Source organism: Odocoileus virginianus, chromosome 6 (genome assembly GCF_023699985.2).
Source record: "Odocoileus virginianus isolate 20LAN1187 ecotype Illinois chromosome 6, Ovbor_1.2, whole genome shotgun sequence".
NCBI classification, from domain to species: domain Eukaryota; kingdom Metazoa; phylum Chordata; class Mammalia; order Artiodactyla; family Cervidae; genus Odocoileus; species Odocoileus virginianus.
This window is the reverse complement of record NC_069679.1, coordinates 15,904,302-15,919,231: the sequence shown is the minus strand read 5'-3', so window position 1 is coordinate 15,919,231 and position 14,930 is coordinate 15,904,302. Positions and strand designations below refer to the sequence as shown.

Below are 14,930 nucleotides of genomic sequence, written 5' to 3'. Positions count from 1 at the left end.
ACATGACAGCTCTAGTGATGATAATCTTAAGTGAAACTCAGATCTTACCTTGAGAAATGTCCCAGAGAACCCTTTCTTATCATGTTTATAAAACTGCTGATCAAATCAACATTTTAATGCTCTCCACACATTCATTTAGTTTGAAGCCTTATAGCAACCCAATAAGGCAGGTAATATTCCCAGTTTACATTTATAAGCAGTCATACTACGTTGAGTTACACAAGATCACACACTCTTAAGTGGCAGAGCCAGAACTTGACCTCGAAATTGCAACTACAATACAAACTTTTATTTAAATAAGGGGGAAAAAAAGCTATTGTACAAATATTACTCTTCAGGTGCAGCCTGTAGAGCCATGGCTATGGATGCTTCGGTTCAGAAGTACTTCTATAGATTCTTAGGTTTAGAGATGATACCATCTGGATATCTTTGCTTGAATCGGGCAACCACATCTGGGTCTAGCAGGTGGATCCCATCCAGTTGGTTTCCAAGGGTGATCCTGAAGCAAGGGGAAAGATGGGGCAAGCCAAAAATCCTGGAATTTAAAGGCTTAATACTATTAAAAGATGTGTTCTTTTCATTAAGTCTGCCTATCATCTCAACAGGCATCTGAATATCTGTGCCAATTCTTTTATAAAGATAGTATATGGTACTAAGGCTGGTAAGAAATTGGGCAGATTCTGATGTTAAAAGAGGCTGGATCTGTACTAATTAAGGGTTAATGAAAGTGAAAGTGAAGTCGCTCAGCTGTGTCCGACTCTTTGTGACCCCGTGGACTGTAGCCCACCAGGTTCCTCTGTCCATGGGATTTCCCAGGCAAGAATACTGGAATGGGTTGCCATTTCCTTCTCCAGGGGATTTTCCTGACCCAGGGATTGAAGCCGGGTCTCCAGCATTGCAGGCAGACGCTTTACCGTCTGAGCCACCAGGGAATCCCAAGGCCTGCGTCACAAAGTTGCTGTTGCCAGTGACTATGGATGAGTGACATGCTAACAGCGTGTCTTTTAAAGCTCTACTTACAGGATGAAAGACTAAAATTAAAATTGTTGACAGATTAAATAGGTTCTCAGTAACCACCAGGGGGCAGATTCAGTACATCCAGCAGAATAATGAAGAGCTTTAGGGGTGGAGACCTTAAGAGCAATGTTTAAATCTTAAAAACCTGTTGGTTTTCCAGTGAATGTTGGGTGCTTAAGAATCCTCTGAAGCCCATTTACAGACTAGTGGAATGTGAGGTGACGCTCTACTAACATATATTTGACCATAAGCAGTTGTGCCCTTGGGGGCTAGCATGTTCTCTGGTCTCCTTACCAGTTGGGTTGCACATTGTGTGGTCGTCCAAATAACTCTATCTTGCGAGTGCCAGGGGACAGTCTCTCAATCATGCCATAGATTTCATCTGGTTTATGACTAGTGGAACGAACCTAGGAAATGAAGATCGCAATTCTAGCCCTTTCCGCGTATGTTGATGATCCCAATGAGAAACCCCGGGATGAGAGTCTACCTGACTAGAAGAGCTGACTTAACATGCGGCCCTCTGGGCGCCTGGGGAGAGCACATACCTCGGCTACGATCACATCACAGTCCAGGCCCTGGTTGAAGCCTTGGGGATTTCCTTTGACACCAACCTGCTCACCAGAGAACACAATGATGAAAAATGTATGAAAGTTTTATGAAACCCCAATATTTGAACTGTTTCTCAATAAGAAATCTAACAATTCCTATTTTTTGTTCCATCTAATGTATTGGGCCCCACTGCTGCTCACCAAGCAGTGTTCCTTCCCATGGTTCAACCAGTGACCTGTACGGCCTGTTCGAATGATGCGCTGCAGTTGATTTGTCTTCACCCAGATAATTTCATCTACCCGTTCATAACTGTGGGATATAAGGAAAAAAATCAGAACTTTAATCAAGGTTTCACAGTTTAAGGATGATACCATCTACTCTACAGAGGCAAGGAATCACAGAATACTCTGGAAGAAGGAAACCCTATCAACTACATATTTCCCTCAGAAGAAAACAACAGTGATGGCTACTTACCCCCAGAGGTTCAGACATTCTCTGCCCAACTCCATGGCCCTGGAAAGAAATAAGGGTTAAACAGCTACTTCCATGCCAGTATTTTTTCTCCCTTCAAGATATATGTGTTGTTTTCAATAGACATTCGGTGAATATTTACATGCAAGACACCATTGGGGCAAGAGGATGGATCTAAGAATGAAAAGACAAAACACAGTATCTATTCTCAATGGTCTTACCTTTCACAAGAAACAAATGTAGAATTAAACAGAATTCATGGTATCATTTGTGTTATAAACAGGCATCAGATCTCAGTAGGTAAGAAAGGCTGACTGAGTCATAAGTTTAATAGAGCTAGGAAAACCCAAGATTTTATCCCCACCCAGTACTCACTCTGTACTATATCTGCCCATACCTACGTATCTTTGAACTGCATTACCTGCCTGTGACCCAGAGGAAGAGAAAGCCATCATCCTGCAGTACTGGTATGTTGAGCCTGCGCATCTCATCATCTGTCAGGGTCCCATAGGGCAGCTCCATGTGAATATCCCAGGGTGGGTCAGCCATCACAACTGCAAACTTGCCCAAGATACTGACGTCCAGGTAGCGGATATCACAACAGATCCACTGCATGAGGTGGTATTTGGTCATCTTCCCTTCCTTCACTCTCCGATTCATGGCCCCAGTCCCTCTTTTTCCATTGGATTTTCCTGTTCCCTCATATGCTATCTAACCCGCTCCATTCCCAATCAGCAAGGGAGATTGCTGATTATGCCTTGCTTTCCTACATGTATGGCTGCTCTACTGAGATAAAGGTCCTTAAGTTGAGGTTAAGTTTTCTGAGCAGACAGGTACCTGAGGTGGGAAGAGTCGATCTGCATTGGAGTCACCTCCAACGCTCTGTGTAAGGGCAAGCTCCTGGCTTGGTGTATGGTCTTTGCTTCCAGGAGCCTCAGAATCCACGCAAGCATCAATTTCATAGTGAACATATTTGCAGGTATCCATATGGAAACATGTGTTAAGGAAAGAGCAGTCTCCTAATGACTCATCAGTGTGTTTATTGATGATCCGTCTGGGGAAATATTAAGGGACAGTTTGAATCAAGATGGTGTTCCAGGTAGATCCCCCAGTTCAAGTTCTAAATTGTTGCAAAATTTGCAGTCTTTCACTGTCATCAGAGCTTCCTCTAAGTTTTCAAATAAAGAAAGCAGGTGATATTAAAATCTGTAATTTACACTAAAGAAATGTTTTTTTAATTCCTCTCTGAGCAAAAACTTAACTTCCTTATGACAGGAATAAAGCTCTGACCTAAGAGGCCAGGTTCTTGTTTCTCCTAAGACTATCCTTCTAGAGAACTTTAACTTTCACTGGGGATCAAAGACAGAGATATCCTGCTATTGCAAGAAAAGAGCAATTTTTAAAAATCTCACATCTTTTGGAGAATGCAACCTGTATTCCCTCCCATAGAACACTACTTCTGAAAGTGTACCTTCAGAATCTTGAAGTCTTAGACAAACCATATTAAAAGCACTTAATAACAGTATTAGAGACAAACCCAATGAGTGGAAGGACTGTGCTTAAAAAATGACTGCTTCTAGGAGACCCAGCCAACCCTCTTCCCCCCAAAAGACCTGAAGTGCAGCTTTCGACAGGGCCGGTCAGCATCACTGGCTTTCATACACTCCTCCTTGGTTCCATAGTCACAGAACTCTTGAACTTGAGCCCGACCTCGTGAGCGAAATTTTTCAACAATGGATTGTTCCTTGGCTGTTGTAGTATTTAATAGCTCTAGGATCTCCTGACTAACCTGGGTGATAGAAGAAACCTCTGTCTGGAAAGGGTTCGTAGATAAAATTAGCCCTTAAACCACCTCTGCAAATTCTACTTGACATCAATGTCCTATGAGGGGTCAATAAACTACATTAACATGAGAAAACCCAAGAGAAGAGATTTTTCATGGATTTAGTCCTTTTTCACAAATCTGCACTTGGGATGAAATTAAAATACATGCAGACCAGTTCCTACAGCTAAGCATTAAGCTAAACTCCCCTCCCCAGGAAAGTATTTCTTTGCAACCAAAACCACTTACATTTAATACGTACTGAAGCAAGACATAGTGCTGATAAGCATTTTACTGTTTGGTTCAGAGCCTAGGCAACAATTTACATGGTGGGTGGGTGGTGGGGACAGGTGGGAGGTGGTACTCTAGTTAGTCTCACAAATGAGAAGACTAAGGATCAAGAGAAGTTAATTGTTCAAATTTATACAGCTAGAAATAGAAAATGGCTAACTCACATGGGTCTGAAATATTCTTCCAAACAGACCCAGTGAAAAAGATTCTCTAAATCAGAGTTCTCAGCATTTGGTGCACTGTTGATGTTTTTGGCCAGATAATTCTTTGTGGCTTATCGTATTAAGATTGCAGGATGCTTTGCAGAATCCCTTGCCTCTCTACCCACTAGGTGTCTGTAGCACTCATGTGTTATGACAACCAAAAACGTCTTCAGACTTTGCAAAACATCCTCTGGGGGTTGGGAGGGAGGGTAATATCATCCTCAGTTGAGAACCACTGCTCTAAACCCTCAATTCTAAGAACTGCTCTTTGCCCTAGGGGTAAATTCTTCTCAACCAATGCTAAAATTCAAAGTATAAGTGTGAAAGCACTTCCATCTACCCCTACCTTCTTGCTCTGTTGTTCCTTAGTAGATTGTTGGTTAAGAAGGCTCTCTATCTCCAGATCAACATCTGAGGCAGCATGTTTTCTTGATTTCTTGGTTGGCTCCTTGGTTACTTCTGATGCTGAAGAGGCCAGACCAGAGGCCAAAGAGCTAGTAAAGGCAGCTGCTGTGGTGGAGTCTTGCTCTGCACGCCGCTTCTGCCCTGCAATAGTCCCTGCTACCTCCCCAGGGCCCTTCTTTTCTGCCACAGCACCCATCATGGCGGAGAGCTTGGAATGATCAGCATAGGTCACAAGAGTGGGATGTGCATCATCTTGTAGGAGACTTCGCTTTACTTCGATCAACTCCTGAGCCGCAAACTTCTGTAGGAGGCTTTCTACCCCATCCTGAGTGGCAGGGGCATCTGGCTAAGGAAGGAAGGCAGGAGGGAAAGTGTTAAGACCCTGACCACGAACTGATGAAAAACAATGGCAGTTCCCAACCTTGTCTTATGTCATTACCGTGGAGATGGCAAGACGGATGGACACAGCATCAGTGGGCAATGTTAGTGACAGATCAGAGAGGTGGTGTAGCAACTTCTTCTCTAATTCAGGGTCTGTAGCTAGTTCAGGAACTGCTGAAGCTGTACTGGGCTTAGGGCCACCAGAAGTAGGTGCAGCAGGGACTGGGCTGTCGCTACGGAAGGTTGGAGACAGTGCTGCCTCTGGATTCCGAAGATCTAGGAGTGAAGAGACATGAAGATGAAAAACAGTGACCACTGCCAATCTACATATTCCTCAGGGATTAAAGACTTCCAGCATTTACAACACAGTCCTTTCATTTCATGCAGAAAATTCTCTGACCAGATTTAGCACTAGATGCCCTTTATTAAATCACACCCAAGCATTCACTGCTTAGCCAAGATAAATTTTCTGGGATCTGCTTACCCTTTCTATGTTGGGTGAGAGGTATTTCCTAATTTCATTCCTTGCTCTGCTTCAAAGGACATAAATTAGCAGCCTGGTAGATTTAAATGTCCATACCACCTCCCTTCAGTCACTCTAAATAACAACTGATATAATCAACCTGAATTTATAAGCCAGGAATACTTTCAACAACCTAAGCTATGATGAGATCTTTCTGAACAACTGACTTTGAGTTTTAATGAATTAAGGCCACTGGACATCAGAGTATAAAAAATGACAGTGTTGGGGGTTATAACTCAAACACAAAAATATTACAGAACTGCTGAAGCCCTGGTCACCAATGATAGTTACTGACTATATTCTTATAACCTACTCTAGTACTTCACAAGCTGGGTAGCCATCATAACCTTAATAAGATTTAAGAAACTCAAATTAGGGCAAAATATTGCTTTAAGGAAAGCCTAATATCTGTGATTATTTATTTAAAATACAAGTGAAATATTAAACATTCAGGATCTATACTAGAATTCTGTTAAATACTATCTAAGTGGCCACTAGTTTACATTTAGAGATATTTTGGTTACTTAGAAATTTCCACTCTAATGGAACTGACTTCAAAAAATTTAGCTCAGAATTCCAAGGAAAATGGAGTCGAACTATACCAAACACCTTACCGGAACAGTTACATTTTAGGAAAATAAGTTATACCCTATGTGGAAAACAGACTCCACAATTTCATACTAGCTGAAAACGTTAAATAACTGACAGAATTTTTTTCACCTTGCTCACGATGATTCTTTTATGTTGTGCTGAATCTCAGACTAGAATAAGTTCCTTGTTTTGTTTTGGCAAGGAGGTGTTATACACATAGAAATCATGGAAGCACTTTGAAGGTCTGGATGGGAAGTCTGAGAGCAAGCGATCTAAGCTAAAGATAACGTGACAAATTTAAGTGACAATTACTATTCAGCTTATTTGGAAGACTATAGGCACGATTCTTACACTGAATAGGACTGAACTGGTAACTACTAAAGTCCCTTGCAACTGAGAGATTCTAATAAATCTGAGCTAAAAATACCCCAATTATAATTTACACTAGTTTCAAACTCTGAGCTTTTTTTTTTTTTTTAAACTCTGAGCTTTTTAAAAAATCAGTCGAATTTAAAATTTCTTCAGAAGAAACCAAAAATTTCTTTCATTAAGTAACCTAACCTAGCACAATTAGTGATGAACCTTATTATTATAGCAGAAAAAATACAAAGTTTTAAAATTAGGAGTTCAGGCATTACATGCACAGTTTTGTATATTATGTACTGACCATTTTAACTCATGATGTATGGTAAAGGGAGCAAATTATATAAGGTATTAAAGAGTTTGAGGGACTTCCATGATGCTCCAGCGGCTAAGACTCCGTGCTAAAAATGCAGGGGGCCTGGGTTCAGTCCTTGGTCAGGGAACTATATCCCACATGCTGCAACTAAGAGTGTGCATGACTCAACTAAAGATCCCACATATTGCAACATGCCGCATGGAAGACAGAAAATACTAAGTGCCATAACTTAAGACCCAGCAGCACAACCAAATAAAATAATTTGATAATAGGAAGGGTTGTACAGTTTTGAAACTTCTAATATTTTAGATAAACTATATAAATTATCCATATCCCCGCTTTAATTTATATTTAAATGTTATTTGCCAGGCACCTATTAATATTCTTTTACCATTAGTATGAGTTTTATTTTGTTAAGACCTAAGCACCCTATAGACAATCTCTATTATGTCTTTTTTTAACCACTTAATTATGATTAGCATGTAAAAAGTTGTATATATTTAACATATACATCTCAGTGAGTTTGGAGACAGCATACACTCATCATTACCACCGTCAAGGCCAAAATCATATCTATCATTTCCCAAAAGTTTTTTTCTGCTGCCTTTATTATTATTTTTGTGTATATGGTAAGACCACTGAATATAGGATCTACCCCCTTAGAAAATGTTAAGTATACAACACAGTACTGTTAACCGTAAGCACTATACACTGTATAAGAGATCTCCAGAACTTATTTATCTTGCATAACTGAGATTCTGTACCCTTTTACTATCACCTCTCCATTTTTCCCCTTCCCTAGGCCTTGGCAATCACCACTCTACTTCTGTGACTTTGACTATTTTAGATTCCACATGTCAAGTACAATCTGAGTGATACCATACAGCATTTTCGTCTGACTTAGTTCACTTATAATGTCCTCCAGATCCACCCATGCTGTCACAAATGGCAGGATTTCCTCCTTCTTTTGGCTGTAAGATATCCCATTGCATGTATATTTCACGTTTTCTTTATCCACTTATCTATCAATGGATGTTTAGGCTGTTTCCATATCTTGGCTGTATGTGAACATAAGTAATGCTACAATGAGCGTGGATGTGCAGGTATATCTTTGAAATCCTTAGTTCAAATCCTTTGAATTCCTAAAAGTGAAACTGCTGGATCATATGGTAATTCCATTTTTTTACTTACTGTTTCCATAGTGGCTGTACCAATTTACATTCCCACTATCAGTGAATCAGGATTCCCTTTTCTTGCTAACACTTGTTCTCTTTTTTTTTTAATAACAAGTTTGAGGTGATATCTTATTATGGTTATGATTTGCATTCCCCTGATGATTAGTGATGTTGAACAAGTTTTCAAACACCTGCTGGTCATTTGCATGTCTTCTTTGGAGACCTATTACCTCTTAAATTGGCATATTTTGTTTGTTTCTTGCCCATCTGACTTAAAATAAGTGTTGTCATTGATTAAAGTAAATAGTAAGCATTTTCCATAATTTCTCACTCTGTTTCATTCTTGTTAATGTAATCTAACCCAAATTCTGTTCAGGAACATACATATTCACTGTCACATTACTTTCCTTTTTGCCACAATGGTTCTTGAGATGCTTGGCTTAAATATGCAGTAATACCACATTATTTCCATGATAAACATTTTGTCGATTGAATTTATTTTAAATGAAGTCCAGAATCTAACAGTTCAAAGAATAAAGCAATCTACTTGACATTATTACATCTCCTATTATCATTTTTAAAATAACAATGTGTAAATTTGGTTAGATGTTAATGCTGGTTAGATGTTAGGTTAGATGTTCATTTTCTACCAACTAAATAGTTTATCAAACTTTTCTTGCAAATGTTATCTGCTATTTCTAAAATATACTACACGTTTTTTCATGTAAACTTTCAACACGCTAGCAGACATTATCTCAGTGAGGAAAAGTACTTTGTTTCAATGTTAATGTCATTAAGTTGAAAATGTATTTTTTATAATTAACCTACTGATACTACGAAGACTGTAATATAAACATTTCTTCTTACAGTTTTTCCTTTCCCTGGTAATGAAATTTATATGTTCTTTGAGTTATGTTTAAAGACTTTTTCTTATAGCAAGATCTCTATGATAAAGAACCACTTTAACGTATATTTTCAATCCCTAGAATTGGATACAAACTTTTTTTTCTTTTTGACAATTTGACCAATACTTGTTTTAATATAGTTCTGTGATTCTGGTTATGAATCTTTATGTTAGTAACACCTCCTGGGAGTATTCTTTCATTACATTCAGGACATGGAGCTGAAAATACCTCTTTTAAGGTTACTGGGAGGAGGAGGTTCAGGTTTAATATTTTGAACAAAACTTAACAGCTGATTAACTGTTATTTATAGATGGGCTTGAGCCACTCTGAATTCCCTGAAGTCAAACACAAATTTGTGCACAGATACACAAATTTGGGGGAAAGACTCCAACACTTTATCATTCTTAAAATGGGTAAAGAGCAGAAAATAATTAGGAATCCCTGAGTTCCAACTCCTTCAGTATTCGTTCAGTTATTAATTCAGTACATTTATTGAGCACTTCCATTATGCTGGTAACTATGTTGACTCTCTGCTTCTAATCTAATGAAAAAATGTAATGTGTTGGGCTCAGCAAAGGAATACTTAATACTTAAGCTTTAAGAGCTCAGTTGAAGATAAAATACTAGCTTGAAGACATAAAAATATAGCCAGACTATGAACTTGCTGACCTCTAAAATATGTCAGTATCTATATTCACATCTTCACACATGTAAATCCATGGCTGATTCATGTCAATGTATGGCAAAAACCACTACAATACTGTAAAGTAATTAGCCTTCAACTAATAAAAATAAATGAAAAAAAAAATCTATATTCACATCATCAATTCCATGGATGAAATACATTGAGTAGTTCAAATATTTACTATGTGCTAAGCTGTGCTATACAGTGGAAGTAAGAAATAGATTTAAGGGACTAGATCTGATAGACAGAGAGCCTGATGAACTATTCACGGAGGTTCGTGACATTGTACAGGAGACAGGGATCAAGACCATCCCCATGGAAAAGAAATGCAAAAAGGCAAAATGGTTGTCTGAGGAGGCCTTACAAATAGCTGTGAAAAGCAGAGAAGCGAAAAGCAAAGGAGAAAAGGAAAAATATTCCCATTTGAATGCAGAGTTCCAAAGAATAGCCAGGAGAGATAAGGAAGCCTTCCTCAGCAATCAATGCAAACAAATAGAGGAAAACAACAGAATGGGAAAGACTAGAGATCTCTTCAAGAAAATCAGAAATACCAGGGGAACATTTCAGGCAAAGATGGGTTCAATAAAGGACCAAAATGGTATGGACCTAACAGAAGCAGAAGATATTAAGAAGAGGTGGCAAGAATACACAGAAGAACTGTACAAAAAAGATCTTCACGACCCAGATAATCACAATGGTGTGATCACTCACCTAGAGCCAGACATCCTGGAATGTGAAGTCCAGTGGGCCTTAGAAAACATCACTATGAGCAAAGCTAGTGGAGGTGATGGAATTCCAGTTGAGCTATTTCAAATCCTGAAAGATGATGCTGTGAAAGTGCTGCACTCAATATGCCAGCAAATTTGGAAAACTCAGCAGTGGCCACAAGACTGGAAAAGGTCAGTTTTCATTCCAATCCCTAAGAAAGGCAATGCCAAAGAATGCTCAAACTACCACATAATTGCACTCATTTCACACGCTAGTAAAGTAATGCTCGAAATTCTCCAAGCCAGGCTTCAGCAGTACGTGAACCGTGAACTTCCAGATGTTCAAGCTGGTTTTAGAAAAGGCCGAGGAACCAGAGATCAAATTGCCAATATCCGCTGGATCATCGAAAAAGCAAGAGAGTTCCAGAAAAACATCTATTTCTGCTTTATTGACGCCAAAGCCTTCGACTGTGTGGATCACAATAAACTGTGGAAAATTCTGAAAGAGATGGGAATCCCAGACCACCTGACCTGCCTCTTGAGAAACCTGTATGTAGGTCAGGAAGCAACAGTTAGAACTGGACATGGAACAACAGACTGGTTCCAAATAGGAAAAGGAGTATGTCAAGGCTGTATATTGTCACCCTGCTTATTTAACTTATATGCAGAGTACATCATGAGAAACGCTGGGCTGGAAGAAGCACAAGCTGGAATCAAGATTGCTGGGAGAAATATCAATAACCTCAGATATGCAGATGACACCACCCTTATGGCAGAAAGTGAAGAGGAACTAAAAAGCCTCTTGATGAAAGTGAAAGAGGAGAGTGAAAAAGTTGACTTAAAGCTCAACATTCAGAAAACTAAGATCATGGCATCTGGTCCCATCACCTCTTGGGAAATAGATGGGGAGACAGTGGAAACAGTGTCAGACTTCATTTTTTTGGGCTCCAAAATCACTGCAGATGGTGACTGCAGCCATGAAATTAAAAGACGCTTACTCCTTGGAAGGAAAGTTATGACCAACCTAGATAGCATATTTAAAAGCAGAGACATTACTTTGCCAACAAAGGTCCGTCTGGTCAAGGCTATGGTTTTTCCAGTGGTCATGTATGGATGTGAGAGTTGAACTGTGAAGAAAGCTGAGTGCCGAAAAATTGATGCTTTTGAACTGTGGTGTTAGAGAAGACTCTTGAGAGTCCCTTGGATTGCAAGGAGAGCCAACCAGTCCATCCTAAAGGAGATCAGTCCTGGGTGTTCATTGGAAGGACTGATGCTGAAGCTGAAACTCCAGTACTTTGGCCACCTGATGTGCAGAGTTGACTCATTGGAAAAGACCCTGATGCTGGGAGGGATTGGGGGCAGGAGGAGAAGGGGGCGACAGAGGATGAGATGGCTGGATGGCATCACCGACTCGATGGGCATGAGTTTGAGTAAACTCTGGGAGTTGGTGATGGACAGGGAGGCCTGGCGTTCTGCGATTCATGGGGTCGCAAAGGGTCGGACACGACTGAGCGACTGAACTGACTGAAGCTGCGCAAGTTTATTTTGTTTCAATTAATGAAATAAACATTTATTGAAAGTAATAATCCTCGTTTCAAAAATCTACTTTATTCTATGGAAAACAGTGTGGCAGTTCCTAAGAAAATTGAAAATAGAATTACCATATGCTCCAGCAATTCCACTTCTGTTACATGTCCAAAAAAGTTGAAAACAGAATCTTGAAGAGATAACCTGTACACCCATGTTCACAGCAGCATTATTCACAACAGCCAAAATGTAGAAACAACCCTCAAGTATCCACCAATGGATAAATGGATAAAGAAAATGTGGTATATACATACAATGGAATATTATGCAGCTTTAAAAAGAAAGGAAATTATGACACGTGCTACAACATAGATGAACCTTGAGGATGCGCTAAAGGACATCAGCCAAATACTTCATGATTCCATTTTCACAAGGGATCTAGAGTAGTCAAACTCACAGAAACAGTAGAATGGTGGTTGCCAGGGACTGGGATGAAGGGAGAACAGTGAGTTTCAGTTTTGCAAGACAAAAGAATTTTGGAGATTGGTTGCATAACAATGTGAATATACATCAGACTATCAACTATACATTTTAAAATGGTTAGATGGTATTTTATGGTATGTGTACTTTTGCCACAATTTTTTTTTAAAGTTATACCTTAAAAATGCCAAGCTAACAAAGGTCTCCCAGTGATCCTTTGTTCATAATATTTTGCATTTATTAATAACATGGATACACTTTAGTTTATTTTAAATATCCTTGTCTTTTAATATTGAGCTCAGCAGTAAATAATTAAGTATCAGATTTCAGTAACCCTGTAAGAATATAGATGTGGTAAGAACATTTTTATTTCCTGTGAGAAAAGAACTGAATGACCTCAATTTTCATGTAGCCTTTGGTTATATCTTACATGACAAACTGGTTAAGAGAGTGTTTCATGATGTTTTCCTAAGAATCCTAATCCTTATGGAAACATGTTCTTTGGAAAAACCAAAATAACTGAATGGAAGAACAGTGAGGCTGGCTGACTTAATTTGTGTGTTTCATCTCTACCTATCCCCTAAAGACCAAATAGGCCCATCAAAGCTCTGGGCTAGAAGGTAATATATGTTTAATCACAATCTCAAAAATAATTTTACAGGAGTCTTAATTATATCATGAAGTGGCTATACTAAAAGTCTTAACCAAAAATCAAGAATGTTTACGTTCAAGGGAGAATATATCTTGCTTTCAAAATTATTAAACATGCTTAGCAAGGACCCTGATGAAGTATCCAGATTCTAGTGGTTGGATTTGCGTACAGCACAAAGTTTGGTCAATACCAAAGTGTGGTTAACACCATGGAAAACTGAAGCGGAATTTCTATTAATTAATCCTTGATAATACGACTTGCACTTCTTTCTTTACTTACTCTGCCCTCTTACCGTCTCTTTAATTATCTAAGTCCTATATAGTCACTGAGACCAAATTCCAAGTGTCAGCTCTTCCATGATGCCTTCACTGACTAGACTGACTTGTTAGTTCTACCTTCACTGTGCTCATTGTGGAATTAACTCATTTGGCATGTTACATATATCATCGTGTATTTCTGACTTTTCTTTATTTTCAACTAAATTTTAAACTCCTTGAGGGCAGGGACACTGTGTAATTTTTGTCTAACTAGACTCATGTAGATACTCGATGGATGTCCACCTATGGTGGAAGAGTCCTGCCATGGCATCTTTTAGTTTCAAGGACCAGAATACAAGTGCATGGACCTAATATACTTCAACACAAGATGTAGAAATGGAGTCGAGTATACTGATAAACAGTGCAAGCTGCCACAAAAGTGGTACATATTCATTATCCTTGCAGATCTTTAATTGATTTGCCTTAGATAATTCAGGGCTTGTGTAGGGGATGTGGTATGGGTAGACAATCTTTTGAGGTTCCTTCAAGTTTTAAGACTGTGACTCGAATCAATAGGAGGGGAGAAAAAGTTTTAAAACAAATGTTTTCAGATTCCTGCTCGGTGTGGCAACGGCTAAGCCAATGCCACTTCTCTACTCATTTAGCAACATCGAGTGCCAACTCTGTGAGGGCCACTGAACTGGGCACTGTGGATATAAACTTTCAGTACTTGTTCTCACGGTGCCCAGGGTCGCAAAGAAATTACCAATACAAAGCAATTGCTATAACCAAGGGAAGAACAAAGGGCCATGTTGTTAACCATAAAAAGGGACTTGCTGCTTCAAGGGATAGGGGCTGAAAAGCCTAACAAACCGGACGCTCTCGTAGACTTAAGAAGAGTCAGCGAGATGGGGGGACGCGGAGATGGGAAGGGAGCTTCCGACCTGGGAAAGAGAACTGGAGGAACCAGAGCCCAGGGTGAGAAGAAGCCGCTACTACCTGCAGAAAGATGAAGCATCTGTGCTGCTGAGGGGGAAGAGAACCGGAACCAATGTATGAAGCGTTAAAGAAACAGACGTTTGAGGAAAGGCACCAACTCGGGAGCGTTTTCCTCCAGGGTTCCCTCAGCCCTCCCTAGCTAAGCATCGGCCCCAACAACCCCGCGCCTCACCCAAGTGCCCCGAGTCCTGCTTCCGCCTCCGCTGCAGCCTCTCCCGCAGTGAGTCCAGCTGCTTTTTGTGGGCCTGGATAGAGCTCCACGTGTCCGACATTTCAGTCTCGTGGCCCGGCCACGTCTCCAACTAGGCACGGCGGACTAGCGCTTCCCAGCTCTGGCTCCAAGAAATTGCCTAACTCTCACGCGGACACCCCAAGGCTAGCCGGAAAGAGATCCCGGCAGATGCTATGTAGGGAAAGTCACTTCCGGTTTCGCTCTCCCTTTGAAGCTCAAACGAGAGTCACCATAAGTGTTGGCAGAACGGCGGATATGTATTTTACGGGAGCTCTTTCGCGCTTCCGGGTGCGCTGAGGCTCTGGTTGCCGTGATGGTGTCTGGCAAAGCTGCCATGTTGCTTACAGCCGCGCATGCGGCCATGTTGAAATGAGTCCGA

The 14,930-nt window shown here is 40.1% G+C and overlaps 1 protein-coding gene across 1 annotated transcript; it reads right to left on the bottom strand.

Moving 5' to 3' along the window:
- Nucleotides 1–267: 267 nt before the first annotated feature.
- Nucleotides 268–14,739, bottom strand: METTL3 (methyltransferase 3, N6-adenosine-methyltransferase complex catalytic subunit). Its single transcript, XM_020893326.2, has 11 exons — nucleotides 14,492–14,739; nucleotides 5,198–5,415; nucleotides 4,700–5,104; nucleotides 3,651–3,826; nucleotides 2,875–3,091; nucleotides 2,459–2,646; nucleotides 2,041–2,079; nucleotides 1,767–1,875; nucleotides 1,563–1,628; nucleotides 1,312–1,424; nucleotides 268–499 (listed from the first exon to the last, which is right to left on the bottom strand). Exons 1-11 carry the CDS (start codon nucleotides 14,589–14,591, stop codon nucleotides 388–390), a joined length of 1,743 nt encoding a protein of 580 aa, XP_020748985.2. The 5' UTR covers nucleotides 14,592–14,739; the 3' UTR covers nucleotides 268–387.
- Between the last annotated feature and the right edge of the window lie 191 nt (nucleotides 14,740–14,930).